The sequence below is a fragment of the Equus przewalskii genome, chromosome 1, assembly GCF_037783145.1.
Source record: "Equus przewalskii isolate Varuska chromosome 1, EquPr2, whole genome shotgun sequence".
Classification (NCBI taxonomy): Eukaryota; Metazoa; Chordata; class Mammalia; order Perissodactyla; family Equidae; genus Equus; species Equus przewalskii.
This window is the reverse complement of record NC_091831.1, coordinates 136,918,880-136,938,883: the sequence shown is the minus strand read 5'-3', so window position 1 is coordinate 136,938,883 and position 20,004 is coordinate 136,918,880. Positions and strand designations below refer to the sequence as shown.

Genomic DNA, 20,004 nt, shown 5'->3' with positions numbered 1-20,004 from the left:
AGCTAGAAGTTAGAAAGAGTTTTACAGTTCAAGTGAGCATAAGGAGAGATTATCATCAGTGATTTTAGCACGTTTTTGGTTGTATAAGAAGACTAGCTTTGATATAATAAAAAATCAAATTCAATGAGTTAAACTAATTTTTAATAAACATAATTAGTAGTATCTCTTAAAATTATTTTAAATAGCAAAAATGGCACATGTTTATTATAAAAACATTGAGCATTACCAAATTTATAACATAGTGAAAGTCTTCTCTTTTTCTCTCATCCAATTTCACTCCACAGAGGTATCAATAGTTATTAATTTGGTGATTATCTTTCTAGATACTTTCTGTGCATAAAAAATATACACGTGTATAAGAGCATACTAAACTTACTAATATGCAAAATTGCTTTTTTTACTTAATATACTATGCATATTTTTCATATATACATATTTACCTAGTTATTGCATTCTTCTCATTGTATAATTCAGTATAATTCATTTAATCAGTATACTATTGTTGAATGTTTAGGTTACCTAGCTTTTCTTGCTGTTACAAAAAAAATTGTTATAGTGAACATCCTTGTATAACAAGTTATTTTAATCCTGTGCATTTATGTGTGGATAAATTCTGATAAGTAGAAATTCTTGTATTAGGGTAATCACTAATATTTTAAATGTATCTATGGATCCTTGGACGCCACTTTGAAGTTTAATCTGTGAAGACACAACACACACAAAAATGATATTTTTACAATTAAAGTATTTTCTTTACCATTGCAGACCAAACTTTCACCAAAAAATGGTTTGGTTCTGTTGCTTTCAGGAGGTACAAAGTTCCATATACCCAACAATTTTGATTATCCTCTCACTGATACTGACAGTAAAACAGTGTGTCAAACCAGACCATGTATATTTTAAAGTTTCAATGTATGGAACTATCCAAGAAGGCAAGTGACCACTAAGTGTGGTAGCTGGAGTCTCTCCTTCTCAATGGTCAAGGTCCTGGAGTCTTGGATCCTTGCTGCTTTGTGAACCAGTTGAAAACCATGGCATCCATTAATGTTTTTCATAGTCTTTTTACTGCGAACAGTGGAATTTTTCTTCTAAGAAGTCCCCATTGAAATCAGTCCTGTTTTTCTTCTTTCAGGGCTGGGCGGGGACTTTACGGGATTGACAGTATGCCAGATCTCCGCAGGAAAAAGACTTTGCCTATTGTACGAGATGTGGTAAGTCGCTCCTGTTTAATTCTCTTTGATTGCATGTGTTGTCTTTTCCTCTCATTAAATGCCTAGCCTGTAAGTATTTCATAGAATGAAACATACAAGAAGCTAGATCCAGCAAGTATTATATTTATTATTTCTTAAAAATCTATTAGATGGAAGAAATAATTCTAATCTTTTGACAGCTTTTGATATTAGTTGAAATTACAAATTGAGTTAAAATGATCCTATAATGGAGTGAAAAGAAGTCACACAGCATGCCAAGTGAGCTGCTGCAACTGGGCTTTGATGTGTTCAGTGTTATGAGTGACCACGGGTTCATTTTGCAGTCAAAGGCATTGATTTGAACTTCTTCGCCTTAACCCAGTAGACTTTAATACTTTATAAAGCAAGCAGATAATACTAATCAATTCTTTATTCTATTATATTAAGATCAAGTCTGGCCAAACTATTAAGCTGTTCCACTATCTAAAGAAAACCATGGCTCCCAAGTCATTAAAACCTTTATTAGCCCTGGACATAACTCTGAATAACCCAAACTCTCCTATAATGAAATATGCTGGCGACCACCTAGAGATATAAAGAATTGACAATGATCTGTATTAGATTACAAACACAAATAGCATTAAAAAACGTTTTCTATCATCCACAGGGTCGTCACATTTTTCTGGAGGCATATTCTTAATAGTTTCTGCTGCGAAAACATATTTTTACCCAGAGAAGCCAAAATTTCCCTTTTGGCAAGAATTTGCACAATTTCTTGATATCAGTAATTTTTGGTTTTTCTGTGAAAACCTTTATCTGAAGGCCATCACTTTAGTTTCAAATTAGGAAAGATATAATCTTGACTGGAAATATCTTATACTGGAAAGTATGACATGTCTGTACAACTAGCTTGAATTTCTGCCATTGTAGTGTGGATATTATTTTAAATTGTTAGGCTTGTTTGACATCATTATACTCTTTTTCTAACCTTTCTTATGTCTAATTGTGTGCACTTTGTTTCCTCTGACACTTGGAATCTTCAGGCCATGGTAAGTGATTTTCAATTTATTTAATTAATGTTTGTAATCTCAAATGTACACTGGACTTATTCTTGGGGTAAAAAAGAGCAAGATGGGAAAATATAAAGAGAGAAACATACAAGAATAAGAAGTTATGGTTCTCCAAGAATTTAATATCTAGTTCAATTCTGAAAGACTGAACAACTTATGTAAACAACAGGTGCAAATACAGACTAGAAACGTAATTTTATGGACACTAGTTCTCAGAGATGGAAGATCATCTTGGGTAAGCCTTTGTAGGTCAGCCCTCTATAGGTTTATAGGCTAAGGGTGCAGGTGAGTGGAGAGTGACTTCCCCACTTAGGATTGTGCTGAATTTTATTTGGATGCATGACTTTGTATTTCCAAGGAGATATATTTATGACCAGATGCATTACTCCACAATGACTTCCCTTTGCTCCTAATCAGAGAGCAGATTTAATTTCCCCATATAAAACTTCTGATTCCAGAGTTCTCTATGGCACTGTCAAGTTTATTATATTGCATATGCTTCGGGTAGGAAGGGTATGGTGGTTCTATTTTATAGGAGAAACTAAAGGTACTTGAGTCTTATTTAAAATCACCTAAGTTACCAACACTGAGTGAAGAAAACAAACAGGGGTGTGATGATTCTCAAGTGAAAAAATGGACATTTTGAAGAAAATATCCTGGAAGAATATTCCATAGAACTATGAATAACTCAGGAACCATCTAGCACCAATTGTGATTCCAAGCTATCATACAAATCAGCTGGCTCTGTATCAGTTGTCATGTTTTATGAAAGAATGTGATCATGACCTCCTTGGTGAAGAACAATGTTCTAGAAGCCTCTTGCTAGCCTGGAAAACTTGGGCTGGTCATCTGCCTTGCTGGCCTCAGTTTTCTTATCTGTAAAATGTAAGGGTTGGGTTTGATGATCTAAGGGGCCTTTTTCAGCTTTGATGTTCTATGATTCCATATTCTGGTTGAACTGGCTGACTACTGGAAACGGCAAGTCTCTACTGACTAAAACATGAACATTGATATTCTTACATTTTCACATTCTATGTACATAGCAGCCACCTCATGTACAAATAAGTCATAATTCTATCTGTTTTAGACTCTGGCTGCCCGGAAATCTGGACTCTCCCTGGCTATGGTGATTAGGACATCACTAAACAATGAGGAACTGGTAGGTGCAGAGTCAATTACTGACTATATATTCATCATAGTCCAGGAGAAAACCATTCTGCTTGAGCCACTCATTTGTAATGTCCGTTCCAGTGTTCCAGAAATACCTGGGAGAATAGGGAGAGTCTGACCCCAAACAAATTTCCTCTTGGTCTCACCTTCTCTATCATACAAACTATCCTCTGCTGCGCGAATATTCATGCAGCTTCTCATCTTTACAAATGCTAGTCCATCGTAACACAGTTTACCTGTTATTCTCCCCCTCAAAAAATCCTGCTAAATTTTTAAGTTTTGCCTCCTTTATGAGGCTTTCACAAACACCCTCCTCTTTTGGGTAAATTATTAGTTTCCTCCTCCAGGCTTTTCTAGCATTTAATCATGACCTCTATAGTGTAGTATGGTTGAGAGTAAAGGCTGCCTGGCGTGAGTCCCATCTGTACTACTAAATTAGCATTGACATTATACCGGGCAAGCTAGGTAGCTTCTTGAGTCCGAGTCCTCTCATCCGTACAGTGAGGTAATAGTAAGATACAGGATTAACGGAGTGAATACATGTTTAGCACTTGGCAGAGCCTAGGGTAAACAATAAATACAAGCTGTTGTTTTTATTATCATTGTTATTACAATTAATTTGATTGTTTTGCATAAACCTTTTTTTTTTTTTACACTCTGATGTCCTTGATGGTAGCTCTATACCTGGTTTATTGTTCTTGTTAAATATTTTGTTCCTCTTATTTGTACACTGTCTGCCATGAGGTAGGTGCTTTATAAATTCTTGCTCAATGAAAGAACCAATATGATTAGAAGATTCAAGTAGGCTGCGAATATCTAGGTCAGTATTCTTAAATTTGGCTCATTAGAGTCACCTGGGGGAGCTTTAAAACCTACCAAGGGCTGGGTCTCACTCCATGTGATTCTGGTTTAATTGGCTTTAGGTATAGCCTGGGCATAAGGGGCTTGTAGAAAACTGTTGGACAATTCTAATTGCCATGGATGTTATGCCATGGTATCTGCATTCTGCACAGCCTCTCTATTGGGGCTTTTTCTGGAGACAATTTATCTTTGCCCTCCCTTATGGGAACTAATATACTCTACCTTTCTCAATTTTAGTGACTTCCCACTCTTAAAGAATAAAATTTGGCCAATAATATTACCTTACTTGTTTTAAATTTCTATACGTTTGACATCTGACACCATTATTTCTATTTCTCATTCTCTTCTTCCCATGATTGTCCTGGCTTCCCCAAAGCCAGCATTTCCTGGGTCTCTGTCAGCAAACATTTCCCATCCCAATACACATCGCCAAAACAATATGTGTCCATTTGTATATCTGAGTCTACAGCAAGTTAAAACATTTTCTATTGTGCCACAGGATTAAAAAAATGTGTCTAGTTCCGCAAGGTCCTATGTTTATCTATTATATTTATGATGCCATATAGTATTTTGAGTAGTGTTTAGATAGAAGAGAAAGTAAATATCCTCTGGTGTATGAGTAAGCCCCATATTGCTTGCTGAGTCTCAAAGTATCTAGTCCTTTGCTTTTGAGGAAATAATCAAGACAAAGGTTTTTATTGATAAACTCCTACACTATGCCTTTCTTATATTTTAAAATATGGTATGTGGTTTGAACCACAAATATTCATTCCTATGAAAAGTTCACAGGAAAGTAATAGAAATTAGAAGAATGCTACTACATTTTCTGAGGCCCTGAACAGGGAGCACACCCTCGCTTTATGGTTAAGTTAGCTCTTGTTCTACTTTCCAACAGCTTAAAAATGTCATTTTACTTCTTTAGTTTCAGAAGTCTTACGTAAAAGACTTTGCGTGGTTGTTGGATGGATGAATGGAGTCCATCAGCTTCTTCTAAAATTCATAAAGCCCATTTCCCTTGGGCCCATGTCTCAAAAAGTAAATGAAATATGACTTCTGTACAAGAGGCACATTAAATATCACTTTTGACAAGCTGTCACATTAAGTTGTTACATGGGCTACTAACATAAATGTTGAAGCGAATAATTTCTACTTCTCGGTGCTGAAAGTCTTCCTAGGTACCCTCAATGTGAAAGCATGAAATATTTGCCTTTACATGAAGAAAAATGGCTTGGGTATGTGGAAAATACTGAATGGTAGCACTTCTCTTTTAGTTAAAGAGATTTAGGACGGTAAAAAGCTCAGTTATTGCTTCCAAATGAGGAGGGAGCTCTAAAGTCTGATGCGAGACGATGTTCAGCAGCGCAGCCTCCATTAGCACCCTGTTGGCGGTGGCGAAGCACTGCCGGGTGCCCCATCCATCACCAGTTCCAATTCACTCACAAGGAGCTAGTGGGGGTGATTGTGAATCTCAATCAAATAAATGCTATGGACTTCAGTTTCTGAACGTTTCCATCTGGCTTAATAACACAAGAAGGAATAACAATCTAGTCTCCATATACTACAACAATAGTCTGCCTGGCACTATACTCTCCTGCCTTGTGTTTGCTTTCACAGAGTGATAGTTTCCAAGGTATGAACCCAACAGTGGGACAATAAAAGTAGATCCATTCAATAATTCAACAAATATTAATTGACCATTTTCTATGTGTCAGACATTGTTTCAGATTCTGGAAATAAGACAGTGAACAACTCAGCTGAAAATCCCTGCCATTATGAGGCTTATCATATAGTGGAAGGGGATCTGAAATAGTATGTTTTGTACCCACTGATGCTACAGGTCATAATGGAAGTTTCTACAGGCAGGAATATTTACACTAAGACAGGCTTAGGTGAGGGTTACGAGAAACTCAAGCAGTGTGAGAACTCCAAATCACTAAACTGAAAAGGGATCCTAGAATCGTGTTTTTTCTATCTGGGTTGATGACCATGTTTAGGGGGCTGATCTAATGGCATGCTTCCAAAAGTGTCAATTCTCAGTAAGGATTGGTTTGTCTAGGAGAGTGGGGGTCTTTCTTCCAATAACAGGATTCAGGCTTAATAAAAGAAATGACAAGAAGTTGGTTTGGAAGCAATCCGGAGGCCAGACCTGGGCCCTCTTCCTAGTATGACACTAGAAAGATAACATGGAAGGAAGAAGCAGGTCAGAACACCTCTCTGATGCCTAGGATTCAATCCAGAAGCTGCAGGTTCACAGTACACCCAGGTACTCTGGACCTCCTGCTCAGGAACAGGACCACTTTCAAACAACAGGTATGAGTGTTGAAGTGATGTGGGCCTGAATTTGAATCTCAGCTCCACCTCTTAGTACCTTTGAGAACTTGTTTCTTATCAGTTCTCGTTATATCCCCGAGACTTGTTTACCTCATCTGTAAAATGAGAGTAATAATACTTATCTCACAGTTTGGGAGAATTAAGAGAAATGTCTTGCCAGATGAAAGAGTCTTAGCAGATTGTCAGGGGGCAGTCAGGGAGGTGGGACTGCGGTCCTCAATCAGGTATCCAGAGTACATGCTGAGTCCAATGCCTCTTGTAGCTGAGGGTCATATTCCAGGGAGTACTGACAAGGGAATGAGCAGTAGTGAAGCCAAATTTAAGGTTATCTCTTGTTTAAAAGTATTGCTATTAGTCCTGCTTCTATCCTTCTTCAAGAGTATAGTCTTCGGCTGGAGATAGATTCTGGTCCAGCTCCATTATTTACTAGCTGTGGGAACTTGAGCAAGTAACCGAAACTCTGTTGGCCTTGATTTTCTCACATTTTCCAATTATGTAAGCTTTTTACATCTATGTTCATAAGTAAAATGGTTTATGGTTACTATGTCCTTGAATAATTTTGGCATCAATAATAAACTAGTTTCATAAAATAAGTGGGGGAGCTTTCCTTTTTGTCACTTCTCATAAGGTAAGTATTGCTATACCTTGAAAGACTGGCAAAACTTGCCTCTAAAACCATCTTGCAGTTTTTTTAAGAGAGGTTATTTGACTACTGAATGAATTTATTTAATATAATAATTCTATTCAGGTGCTTGAAATATTTGTCTTTGATAATTTATATTTTTCCCAGAAAGCTATCCTTTTTTTCTAAATTTTAAAATTTAGTACCATCAAATTGTTAACATAATTATATTATGATTTATAAAGCTTGTGCTGTTTTCAACTTATCATTTACTTGTATTTTTTCTCTCATTTGTCAAATCAGTACTGCAAGAGATTTCTCTGGCATTTGTTTTGTTAACTCTATAGTGTTCCTTTGTTTTCTGTTTTGTTTATTTCTGCTTGCCCTGTTTAGATTCATCCTCTGCCCTCTTTGTATATATCCTGAAGCTACTTTTCTAATTTATTGAGTTGAATATGTAGTTTATTAATTTTTATTGTTGTTATTATCCATTTCATATATACAAAAATATTTACAATATAAGTGAAGGCAATAAATAACAATAATACATACACCTATCTATCCGTGACTCAGTCTTAGAAAATATTTCCATCCTTTGTATATTCTTTCCTTGCTTTCTTTCTCCTTCCAGACTTCAAAGATTTTATATCTATTATTTCCTTGCTTTTGTTTTTTTTTTACCACACTTGTATGTTGTAATTTAATTTCTTTTTTCTCTTTTCTAACATATGCATTCAAAGCTATTCATTTTCCTCTCAGCACACTTTAGCTGCATCATATGCTTTTTGATATATAGTGCTTTCATTGTTGTTAGATATAATCATTTCATAAATGATCCAATGATTAGTATTTTGACTCACCCATTATTTAGAAAATATTTTCTTTAATCTTCAAAAGATAAGTCATATGAGCTTTATTTTTGTTTCTGCATTGTGCTCAGGACATGGACTTATTCAGTCTTTAGTATTTAATTGAGGGTTGATTTGTGGCTTAGTACATAATCAATTTTGCAGATATCCATGTGAGCTTTTTCTCTTGGGTACTTAAGTTTCAGGACTTCTATATTCCTGAAAAATTGTTTCTTTCAACTTTTGCTAATTATCTTATTGGTCTCTTAAATGCTTTATCCTTAAAATATATTCTATGTGATATTAATACAGCTACACTAGATTGATTAGGTCAACATTTCCTTGATAGAACGTTTTCTAGGACTTTCTTGTTTTTTTAAAGTTTGGCACCTGAGCTAACAACTGTTACCAATCTTCTTCTTCTTTTTTTTTTTTTTTTTTGTTTCTCTCCCCAAATCCCCCCGGTACATAGTTGTATATGTTAGTTGTGGGTCCTTCTAGTCGTGGCATGTGGGATGCTGTCTCAACATGGCCTGGTGAGCGGTGCCATGTCCGCACCCAGGATCCGAACCTGTGAAACCCTGGGCCACCAAAGTGCAGCGCGCAAGCTTAACCACTCAGCCACGGGGCTGGCCCCTCTAGGACTTTCTTTAAATTTTAATGTGGCTTTATGTGTATCTCATAAAAAGCGCATAGCTTAATTTTAAAATTCAGTCTGAGATTTTCTCTTTTTATAGGTGAATTCAATCAACTTACATTTATAATAATATGTTTGTGCTTAGTTCTTTTACTTTTAAAAATTCACTGCCTCTTTTTTTTTACTTTATTGCCTTTCCAAGCTTCTTTTGTATAGATTGAGTTGTTTTTATTTTCCCTCTTCTCCATCAAATAGACTAAAATTATCTATACTGTTTCTTTTAATATCGTGACTGTATTTCTTAAATGTTTGATAAAAATATTTTATTTTTAAAATTTTAAAGTTAGTCAATAATTCTCTCTCTCGAAAACCAGAAAGATCTGAAAATGCTTAGGCTGTCATTACCACCCTCAATACCCACATTAGGTAGAAGGAAAGTCAAAATCTCACATCTGAAAATGGTGTGAAAACCCCAGCTTTCCAGGCCATGGAATTTAACTGGATTCCAAACACATCCCTTGGGTTTCCACAGAATCAGCTTTTGTAATTCTGGCATTAAGTTTCTTTCTTTCTTTTTTTTTTCAGGCACCTGGGGAATCTTTCTTTTGGGCTCTTCTACATATTAAAATATTTTTTCCAACACTTCTCTAGTAGGCTATATCAACTTAGCAGCCATGTCACCAGATCAGTTTTCCAATATGTAAAATGATATATTAATATTTCCAGAGGGTTGCAGGGGAAATCAAGTGAGATCACAAACAGAAAGCACTTCAGTCTTTTTGGACACTTATGTATATGGTAAATGCTAGTTATTATTTTTATTATTAATTACTTTTACCACACAACTTTCCATGGCTCCATGATTGGCTTTGCTTGGTTAGACAAGAAGACAGTAGGATGGGTTTCCTTTAAGGAGGATGGTCTCCTTTTTCTCTCTCTTCCGTTTGCAGTATCCTAACCCTTCTTCCTACTCTTTCATGACCTCTGTAGAAGATTTATAAAACTTGCTCTCTACCCCAAGTGGTAAAAATTAAAACTTCCACATTAAAATAACTAAAGTTTCCCCCAGTAAAGGAATTCACGTGTTTGGCCTCTTACATTTAATAAATTACTCATCTCACACCACCTCCATTATTTATGTATACATTTTCACTGGAAGTTGGAATTGGAGAAAAAGTATACAGTACATGACAATCTATCTGAATCAGATCATGTTGCATGTGATAACAGACAGCATATCCTATGTTGTACTCTCCTTGAGTTATTGAATCATTCACTTTATCATTGTTTTGTCCTCTTTATTTGGACTCACCCCATAAGTTACTTAGGTCAATGATAATCAGTATCTCTTATAAAATGATACAAGTAAAAACAAATTACTTGCAGTCTTCCACGGATAGGCACATAACTTTTAGTCTCTGTTTGCACTTTCTGCCACAAAACAAAATTTACCTGAGTAATTTTATCTTCTACAGCCAATCTTACGTGATGATTATTCTGATGAGTAAATCAGCCCTGAAATTGTGTCTGTTTTTATACTCAGGAACTTAATCTACTGTTGTTCTGCCTTCATGTTTATAACAAATTTCAAAGGTCACTTTGTACCTAATCTTTGCTCTGCAAATCCTTCTGATGTTTTTGTCCAGAAATAGTAAAATGATACCTACAGGACAGCAAATAGATTTTTTTTTCTAAAAAGCACGCCTCAAGTACTTGAAAAATGCTTCAAAACAAGAAGCATATTTTTTCTCAAAATTACCAAAATGTGGTTTATTTTTTAGTATAGGAAAGAAATGGTTTACATAATGCCATGAGGGAAACCCACAGGATGAGGAGGAAACTAGAACTTCATTAGGGAGAAAGAGAAAAGGTATATGGCAAATGGAGGCAGACAAGCTTTGTTCCTGTTAGATGTATTAGCAGTTGGTAGATTCGGATATTGATGGTCTAAAAACACTAGTCATTGTTGTTGGCAGGAGGCCTGATTGCTTTATTTCTTGAACTCACTTTAATTTCCTCATATAGTTACGAATATAAAAGGCAATTCATTTCTTTCCAGTGTCCTAATTGTTCAAAAAGTGATGTATTAGGGCAACTCACTTTAAATTCCAGTTTCTTGGAGCAGAAATTTTTGACAAAATATTTGTCTAGAATACGAGCATCCTCTCCTTTGTAGTCTGTAGCTTGTACTTGGCTGCAAAGTCTTATCAGAATAAAAGCATTTCTTACCCTCATTTCTACAGGTTAAAACAATGTCTACACACAATAATAAGTGCCTTCTTTTCTAGAATCACTTCAGTAATGTAAAAATAATGTTTATTGGGGTTTTTTTTCTTATTGTGGAAGTCTTACATCTTGTCTATAAATAGAAAAAACCAGTGGAAGAACACGCATCAAACCATGCCTAAATTTGAAAAATCAAGTAACTTACTTTTTGTTTTTGTGCTTTCTTGGTTTATAAATTATTTTTACGATGAGCATGCGTTTTATTATAATCAGAAAATACATACATTTTAGAAAATAAATATGTTTGTTGTAGAAGATTTGAAAAGTTTAGAAGTATTTAAAATAGATTAACAGCAAGCCCCCCAAACTGCTGAATCCACCATGCCCTTGGGTCCTAATCTCATAATTCGGATTTTGCTTGTTCTTGAGACCACCCTCTCCTAGGCTTTACCCAGGCCAGAGACCCTCTCTTGTTACCATGCCCAGTCCCATCCTTGCATTTCAGCTAGGATCCTATTAGCTGTACCTAATCTTTCTACCTATTCTAAGTGCTAAATTAAAAGAAAAATTTTCTCTTCCCTTTAATCCAGCTCCTATTGATGAGTTACAGACTTTCATTTCCCATGGTCTATGGCTAATGTTAGAATTTCCCCTTGTTTTTTCTGTGTTGCTTTCAGTCAATGGCCCTCATCCTATCTTTTTGCCTAATTCCACAAAAATTCCAACACTCTCTGTCCTTCATATATTCTGGTTTGATCTGGTCTCATTTTGCTGCTAAGAAAGCACCTTTTTTCCCCAAGAGGCAGCATTCCCCTGAGATGTAAGAATTCCCTTTTATGAGATGTACTTTTACATGCTTTCCCTAGCTGTTCATTTCTTGAATTTCTAAACTGACCATCACTTCATCTTATGCTTTGCTGGAGTAAGAAATGTTTTCACATCATTTATTTTAGAGTAATTTTCAGCTTTGATAAACACATGCTTGTGTCCCAAAATCAAGAGTGAAAAGACTTATCGTATCATTTCCCTGAGACTGGGCATATATACCTTCCAGTGAATTACCCAATGTTTTTCTCTAGCTTCTATAGCTTTTAAATGTTGAAATTTATTTTAATGTCTCATTCAATTAATTTTCAATGTTCTGTCTAGTAAATTTTCCATATTTCTTATTTCTTTTAAATTAGCTTCACTCTCTTTTTTCATGAAATGGATCATGGCTGTTTAACCAAACCAAACCAAACATTTCAATGAAATCCTTTCAGCTGTCTATTCAGAACTATTTTTTATTTGTTTTCCTACATCCTGTTTAATTTTTTAGCAAGTTTTCCTTATACGTATTACTTGTCTAGCCTAAGGATTTTGAGGACTGACTATATACCACTTGAATTCAATGAAAAGAAAAAATGGACATAGGGGTTTAGATAACACGTACTAATCATTTACTTAATCCTAAGATATATGCATAAATTCATGTTCAAAAACAACCCCTTGCCCATCTCTTTTTTTGAAGTTCATATGTATTTCTCACTTTTCTTGCGTTCAGTAGCAGACTGTTTTCTATCCCCAACTAGTGTTTCATTGAGTTGGAATTGTTATTTTTCCCCTACTAAGACAAACAACAAATTACCTGATATGATTGCAAATATAACTAAGACGTTCCCTGCTTATTTTTTTTGCTAAACCTAAAATGCTATATTAAAACACACACACACACACACACACACACACACACACACCATAAGCCCCACAGCCCAGCTTGAACAGGAAACTGTCTATGGACAGCTGATGGAAAAATCTGTTATGCCAAGAATAATTCAATTCATTTTAATGATATTGAAGATACCCACTTTGCTAGGCAGTAAAGGGGAAGGAAAGATGAATAATACATGCTCCTGAAAAGAACTAAAAAGAACTCTTAATAGTTCTTTGCAAGACAAGACATCTTCATTATGCAATGAAGCCAAGAGATTTGCTTTGCTCAGGCTATCTTTATTGAAAAGTAATGGATCCAGTTGTTCTGTCTGTAAAAACCCCACCTGGGTAATTCCCATATTTGACCATAGTGCTGCTCTATAGATCACTCAAAGTGATCAGGTTTGACTAGACCCTCCTGTAGTGGCACAGCTGGATTTGACTATTGAAAAGTTAAAAAAAAAAAAGTTAATAATGCTTAACTCTCTGGCAGGGAACCTCCCAGGACCATTACCAAACATATTCTGGGAAAATACATAGTAAGGAGAATGTACTAGTAAAGGGAAATATGCTGTTACTATACTGTGGAATTAAAAATAAAATGGAAAGTTGGCCATTGCAACACTGTGGGAAGATATTCTGAAAGGAGATTTAAGGATGATTAATGTAAAATATAAACACTTCCCTTCCAGCATTACTTATTAGCTAGGATCTTACAGGATTTATGTAAATATGCATTCATTATGCATCAGGGAGTTGTGTGAAATTATCTGTCAATGTAACCTCAGTGAGTGCTAGTCTTTCTCTCAGGAAGTCACCTGCATAGTGGGAGATGAGAATCATAGGGAAGGACTCATCCAGACAAGACTCTTTTCTGTTAGTCTATGGTTGTTTCTTAAAAATCCACTACCAATACTAATACTTAGTATTTATGCAGTGTTTTGAAGTCTATGGGATACTTTTGTTATCATCATATAATTTGACCTTCAAAATAATACTGTAGATAGTAGAAGAGGAAAGTGAGACTCAGAGACCTTAAATTTCTCTGTAAATAACAAGACCCATAAGTACAAAACATAGATCTGTTTCACAAAAAAATGTGTTGCACCCCTATTACGTGCCAGAGACAATGATAGGCACTGTTTAGGCACTAAGGAGAGAAATATGGCAGGCAGTTCCTGCATAAGGAAGTCCATTTTAAATGCCATGTGATTGGACCTATGCTAAGGAACTCAGATCTCCTGGCTACTCTTTCAGTGGAATTTTCCACCCCACCAATGGCTTGTCATTAGAAAGTCATTCTGTGTGCTATTAAAAATTATCACCCATTAAAATATAAATCACCATGCCACTTTTAACCTTTATCTGCCACCAGGGCATTCTTATGAATTAGTTGATGAGCTCCTTCCTATGGGATAGGTAATGAAAGCAGTCCCCTGCAGAAAGAATTGTACAAGAAGCATGCTTTGGGCCTGGGGAGAGTTAAAGTGTCAAGGAGGGTACAGAACTAGGGAAAAGAGGCCTGGATAGGATACAAAAGAGGGGTGGGGATGTTTCTAGAGGGTTAGGGTCAGCACTGAAAATACTTTCCATCTACTTCACGGTTTTGCCAAGAACCAACTCAGACCAAGGATGGTAATATAAATTCATTTTTTAAAATTGTTTCCAGAGCACCTATCTCAAGCCAAAGACTAGGATAGCCTCTGAGGATTGATATAGCTTTGAGGAAGGTGTTTATCATCCTTTGCCTCTTGGAGTTTACAGTATAGCAGGGACATAGACATTATCAAGTAATCAGAGCTGTACACTGCTATGGAAGAAGCTTGCACAATAGTGGAGGCCAGTCCAATCTGGAAGATTAGGGAGTTCTTTGTATTCCAGTAATTGAACTGGGCCCTAGAACACTGAGAGAACAACAAGCAAGCTGAATTATTGTGCTTACTGTCAACACTTAAATCAGTAATCAAGAGACTCTCTCAAAATAACATTTTCAGGGAAAAATGATAAAATGATTTGCTTTATGTTGAAATGCTTCAAATCCACTGACTTGGCTTATGTTGGTAACTTCTCTCATCTTCACAGAAAATACATGTCTTCAAGAAGACCTTGCAGGCTTTGATCTACCCCATGTCCTCCACCACCCCACACAATTTTGAGGTCTGGACAGCTACAACACCTACCTACTGTTACGAGTGTGAAGGGCTCCTGTGGGGCATTGCCCGGCAAGGCATGAAGTGTTTGGAGTGTGGAGTGAAGTGCCATGAAAAGTGCCAGGATCTCCTAAATGCTGACTGTTTGCAGAGTGAGTACTCGGTTAGGCTAAAGAAGTGGGTATGCAGAGCCTGCCTTATCCTATATGTTTTCAGGTTAGACCTCTTCAACTCTTACTGGTTTTCAACAAATCCTACCGACTCCCTGCTACCGCTACACAAAGATACGCATGCTGTCCATCAAGTCATATCGTTAATTATACATTCCTACAGTGTTGAACTTAACACTTGCAGATTCCTCAGAATGAGTGCCTGGACTGCAATTGCACTCTCATCTAGTAGAAAACTTCAAAGTGACTTCCAATCTGTTTTCTCACTTTCGTCTCATAATAGCCCCATGTGTAAGTGGGAATATGTAAAGTCATGTTCCCCACATGGGAGCTAAGGTACACCCCTGTGATTACAGCAAGTGGAATTCTTTTCCAAGTCTATTCTGTACCTGCCTGAAGGAGCCATATACTTCTACAGCCCCTGCCTTGGAATTGGGAGGTATCGTGTTTGAATGTCACAGACAAATCTAACTTACCAGATATGTGACATTGGCAAGGTTTGTAAGTTATCAGGGCTTCATTTTCCTTAACCAAACAAATAGGAATAATAAAATTTACCCCGGAGTGTTATTGGGAAGACTAAATGAAATAGTCTCTGCTAAGACTTTGGTGCATAGTAGATGCTCAAGGAATATTAATGGCCTCCCCATCTGGTCACACTTCTGAATAGGTACATGTCACTTTGACCTTTATGACAAGTTCTCTTAAATTTTCCATTTCCAAAAAAATCCTTTATGCTGGTACTTTGATTAGGTCCAAAAATGTCAAAACACCACACTCCAAAAAACATACTGTTGACTTTCACTGCTGCATTTATCTGGTTGTGTCTGCTGACCTTAAATTACTACAAAACATTGACAAAGTAATCCTATTTAAACATGGATTTTTTGTTTGCAGATAACTTTTTTCACATTTAAATATTGTCCCCTCTGCTTATTATTTATATGAATGCAATCAATGTGAGGTGCATGGGTTGCCTAAAATTGAAGGGGGAGAGAAAAATATCAAAATAAAGATTAAATCAGAAATCCTGTCCCAGCTGGCTTTAAGTCACACACATTCTACAGTTTTCTCTATCTGATTGGTATTTTCCCTACACAATCAGTTCAGATTGAGGCTGTTAATAGTAATGAATGCATTTTAAAAAATCAAAATATCCAGTATACCTTCTTTGAAAAATAAAATGCATATTTAGGAATAACTGCTTAAAAGGAAGGGGGATTGACCCAATATTACTCAGCCAATTTACTTGCAAAATCTCGTAATCTAATTAAAATTCAGTTCACTTGTTTAAAAAATGAATTGTAAAGAGGCATGTTAAGGAATAAGCATATTAGGTCAGCGACATTTGAGAAAACAGGAAAAATATTGCCATCTAGAATCAAATGGCTTGAATCCCTTAAAGAAAAAAATGATGCAGCTCACATCTAAGAAATGTGCTCATTCTTCTTTCAGTCTTTTAGAGGAGAGGCCACCCATTCATTAAACTTTAGAAACATTTTCGTAATCTATTTCCATTTCTTAAGACAGCATGTATTATTTGATATTGGTTGAATAAATCAGGCAATTTTTCATTGAGCTTATTCATTAACATGCACATGTAAATTAGAAGAACAAAAAGTAGTGCAGAAAAATGAAGACGAAGATGTAGATCTATCAAGATGTAAATGAAGATGCCCAAGAAGAGGGGCATCTTTAATGATACCTCCTTACTTTTTCCTTAAAATCTGCACTCACATGGAACAGAAAGAGGTTTTGCAAGTATATCAATCCAACCTCACCTATTCCGCAATAATTCTCAATAACATTTGAAATTCTCCCTACAGAATGAGTGAGATTTCCTTAAGAAAATCTTGTTATTGCTTTTAGCAAGAAATTTGCAATGGTGGCAACTTGTGCAAAATACTTTCATGTATGCCAATACTGGAAGAAAAGGAGAGAATAGAAAATTAAGAGAAGTCAAAGCTGAAAGCTATTGCTAATAGTGCCTCCTGAAAATGTAAAGATATTCTGTGATTTCCTTCTCAAAATGATGATTCAATCTCTATTTAAACACCTCCAGGGAAAATTTCACACCTTGGCAAGTAGCTTAATTCACCATTAGAATATTCTAGCTTATACGTCAAAATTTGAACCAAGGCCTGCCTCCTGGTGAGTTCTATTCTTTAAGCCAAATCTTACCTCTGGAGAAAAGATTTAATAAATTGACTTCTATTGTATGTGACAGTCTTTCAAATACTTGAAAATAGTAGTCTTTCTCAAGTCTGAGCATCTAGAACCCTTATTATTTTGCTAATCCTTTTCTGAAGATATGCAGTCTATTAACACAAGACGCACACACACACACACACACACACAGAATAAAACAAAAGACAAAAAAATACATGTGGTCTGACCATGACTCATGCAAAAGGGAGAGTGTTTAAAGTTACTTCAAATCGATTTGAGTTTGGTATTTCATTCCCATCAAGTTTTGGGTCTGTAACTTATATACTTGCACTTGAGTGAAATTAGACCAGGTGATTATAAGACCCCGTTCACTGCTTCAGTACTTCCTTGAAGGCTCAGAGATGCCTGAAAATGCCAAGCAAGTTCCCCAAACAGCCTCATCTCAGCTCTTGTGTAACTGAGTTTACTTGGTGGTGGTTCCCTCACTTTACTGCCTTCCTGACCCAAGGCTGACAGACATTTAGAGTGGGAGACAGAAACAGGAGACCAATGGGAAACAGAAAGATCAATCTCTGAGAAAAGAGAACTGATTTATCCTTCTCCTCTCAGTTCCAGTGCCAGTAGCCAGGGACCACCTGCCTTTTCTTTAATTAACTCAATTGTGCCCTGTTATTTTTTAAAAAAGGCATTTCATTCTTTTCTGGAAACAGCGTTTGGTGGTAGAAGAATTGAGTTGTAGCTAATGAAGGAGCAGTTTGTGCCTCTGAATGATAATATAACCCACAAGGAACTTGCCATGACAGTTATGGTGGCAGTTTTAAATAGTGAAAAGCAAAAAACTGTGTGTTGGCTGGGATGAGATTGTATGCAGAGTGAGACATATGTAGAAGAGAGATCATATGTAAAGTATTTTCTCTGATTATCTTTTCCGAGTAGAAAACAGACAACTTCAGAAATTGGAAAAAATATGCAAATAATCATGGTCCCTAACCCAACTGGCCTGTACGTCCTTATACATCTCCAAAGAAGGAATCCCAGAGTCCCACTGAATAAACATTCTGCCAACTTTTAGTTCCTAACTACAAATTTCAAGTACCTGCATAAGAACGGAAAGTATTTCACCAAAAGTTCAGGAAAGTAGCATCTTATGAGATGTGTTCTTTTGTTCTGTGTGTTTCCCACTGACATTATGTTAAGCTTGTGTGTCCTCATTATTAGCCATTGCAAATTTATAACATTAACAAAATCTGGCTAGTGTGCTCCTGTCTGCAAACTAGATATTGATTCTCTTAATTTTATCTTCATGTTACCACACTTTGCAACTGTAATGTCTTAAGATGGTCAGTTATTTGTATAATGAACAGCTACCATGGATGAGAGCTTTATTCTGGGCTTTCAGAGCTCAAAAGAAAGTAATGAATGTTGTCCATGGACTCAAACGTATTTTCTAAAACTTAGATGAATAGATGTGAACACGTATCTTGGAAACTTTTGACATTCTACTCTTTCAACAGCAACTATGAAAAATGTGCTTATGTAATGAGTACTCAGGAAGCTTTGAAGTAATATTCTGTGTATCCATTGCTATAGGGTGGAGACCATAGTCTTTATTTCCCCAGAACCACAGATGTTTAGGGGGGTGTTTGAGAACAGAGTTGGAGAACCCAATCTACTGATTTTACTGAGTTCAGGCAATATATTATCTTGTAAAAAAGAATGAAGTAGATATTATAAGTAGCATTAGAATCCAGGTCTCTCAACACCCAGCCTGGTGTTCTCTCCTAATTTATAAAGAAATATACAAAGTTGACTCTAAGGGAAAAAAACGGAAAGTTGTTGAGTTTTATTTTTTGTACTTTTCCACTTTCCTATATAGTACCGCTGTCTTTTAGACATTCTATGCTGACCCGACCGTGGCTTCACAGAGCTTCCCATCATGATGACTCCTCAAGTCCTGTCCTCTATGGCCAACCCACCAAGGTTGGGGTATACAAAAATCACAACGTACTTATTGCATTGACTTTTCAACAACACTAAGGGGGAAATGATTTGATGAGTCAATGTGGGTAAAAGTGGAATCAATGGTTAAGTTACTTTAATACAATGGTCAATTTCTTAGCCCAAAGAAATCAACTAATAACAGAGCATTTTCAGGTCTTGGGTAGGCTTCTGTAAGGGGGTCAAAAAGAGTGAGTGTGCCTTACATAATGTCACAGAGGTAGTAAATATAACACAAGCAATGGATAGCTACGTATCTCTATCTTTATATTTCATAGTCCTCAGCTACTTGAGAAAGATCTGTTTCTAATCCTGCCACCACTAGAATTTTTCAAAACCTCTCTGAGCATCATTTTCCACGTATGTGAAAAGAGTTAATAATACTTATCCATGCCCTCTAGCTAAAGACCACCAGGAACACACCTGCAGTTTTAAAAGTTCAGTTTATTACCCGTTGCTGCAAAGGAGAATGCATACCAGAGTAAACCATAAGGTGTTTCAGTAAGAGGGTGTTAGAAAGCAGAGGTTTGCTCTGAATCGACTGTTGTCTGGAAGTGAGGGCAATTCCGTGTATGTTAAAAAATCTTATCTGAAGGAGAGCAAACTGGAGTGAGACTAATAGCTGTATTTAGTAAAGAAACAGTGGTCACTCACAATAGTTAGGAAAGCGTAAGTTTAGTATTTTGTGGTTTGTACAGTGACCTTGTTTTCATCCGTGCTTAGACAAAATTATGAAGTGGCGTCGTTTGTCTCACTTCAACATTATTCCAGAATGACCATGTGTGAGAGGTGCCTGTGAGCTTGCTCACGTCCATCAAGAGAATGACATGGCTTAGCTGTGAGTGCCAGGCCGACTTCCAACAACACTGT

At 36.3% G+C, this 20,004-nt stretch overlaps 1 protein-coding gene across 9 annotated transcripts in view; it reads left to right on the top strand.

The window, feature by feature from the left end:
• UNC13C (unc-13 homolog C) overlaps positions 1-20,004 on the top strand; it is a 585,940-nt gene that overhangs the window by 231,811 nt on the left and 334,125 nt on the right. For 6 of the 9 annotated variants that reach the window (XM_070579899.1, XM_070579974.1, XM_070579954.1 and 3 more), the window contains 3 exons: positions 1,133-1,219; positions 3,350-3,419; positions 14,730-14,949. In XM_070579899.1, the coding sequence (XP_070436000.1) occupies positions 1,133-1,219; positions 3,350-3,419; positions 14,730-14,949 (377 nt within the window). Of the gene's footprint in view, positions 1-1,132; positions 1,220-3,347; positions 3,420-14,729; positions 14,950-20,004 lie in introns of all 9 variants that reach the window. The other 3 variants (XM_070579965.1, XM_070579933.1, XM_070579910.1) reach the window with 1 other exon arrangement.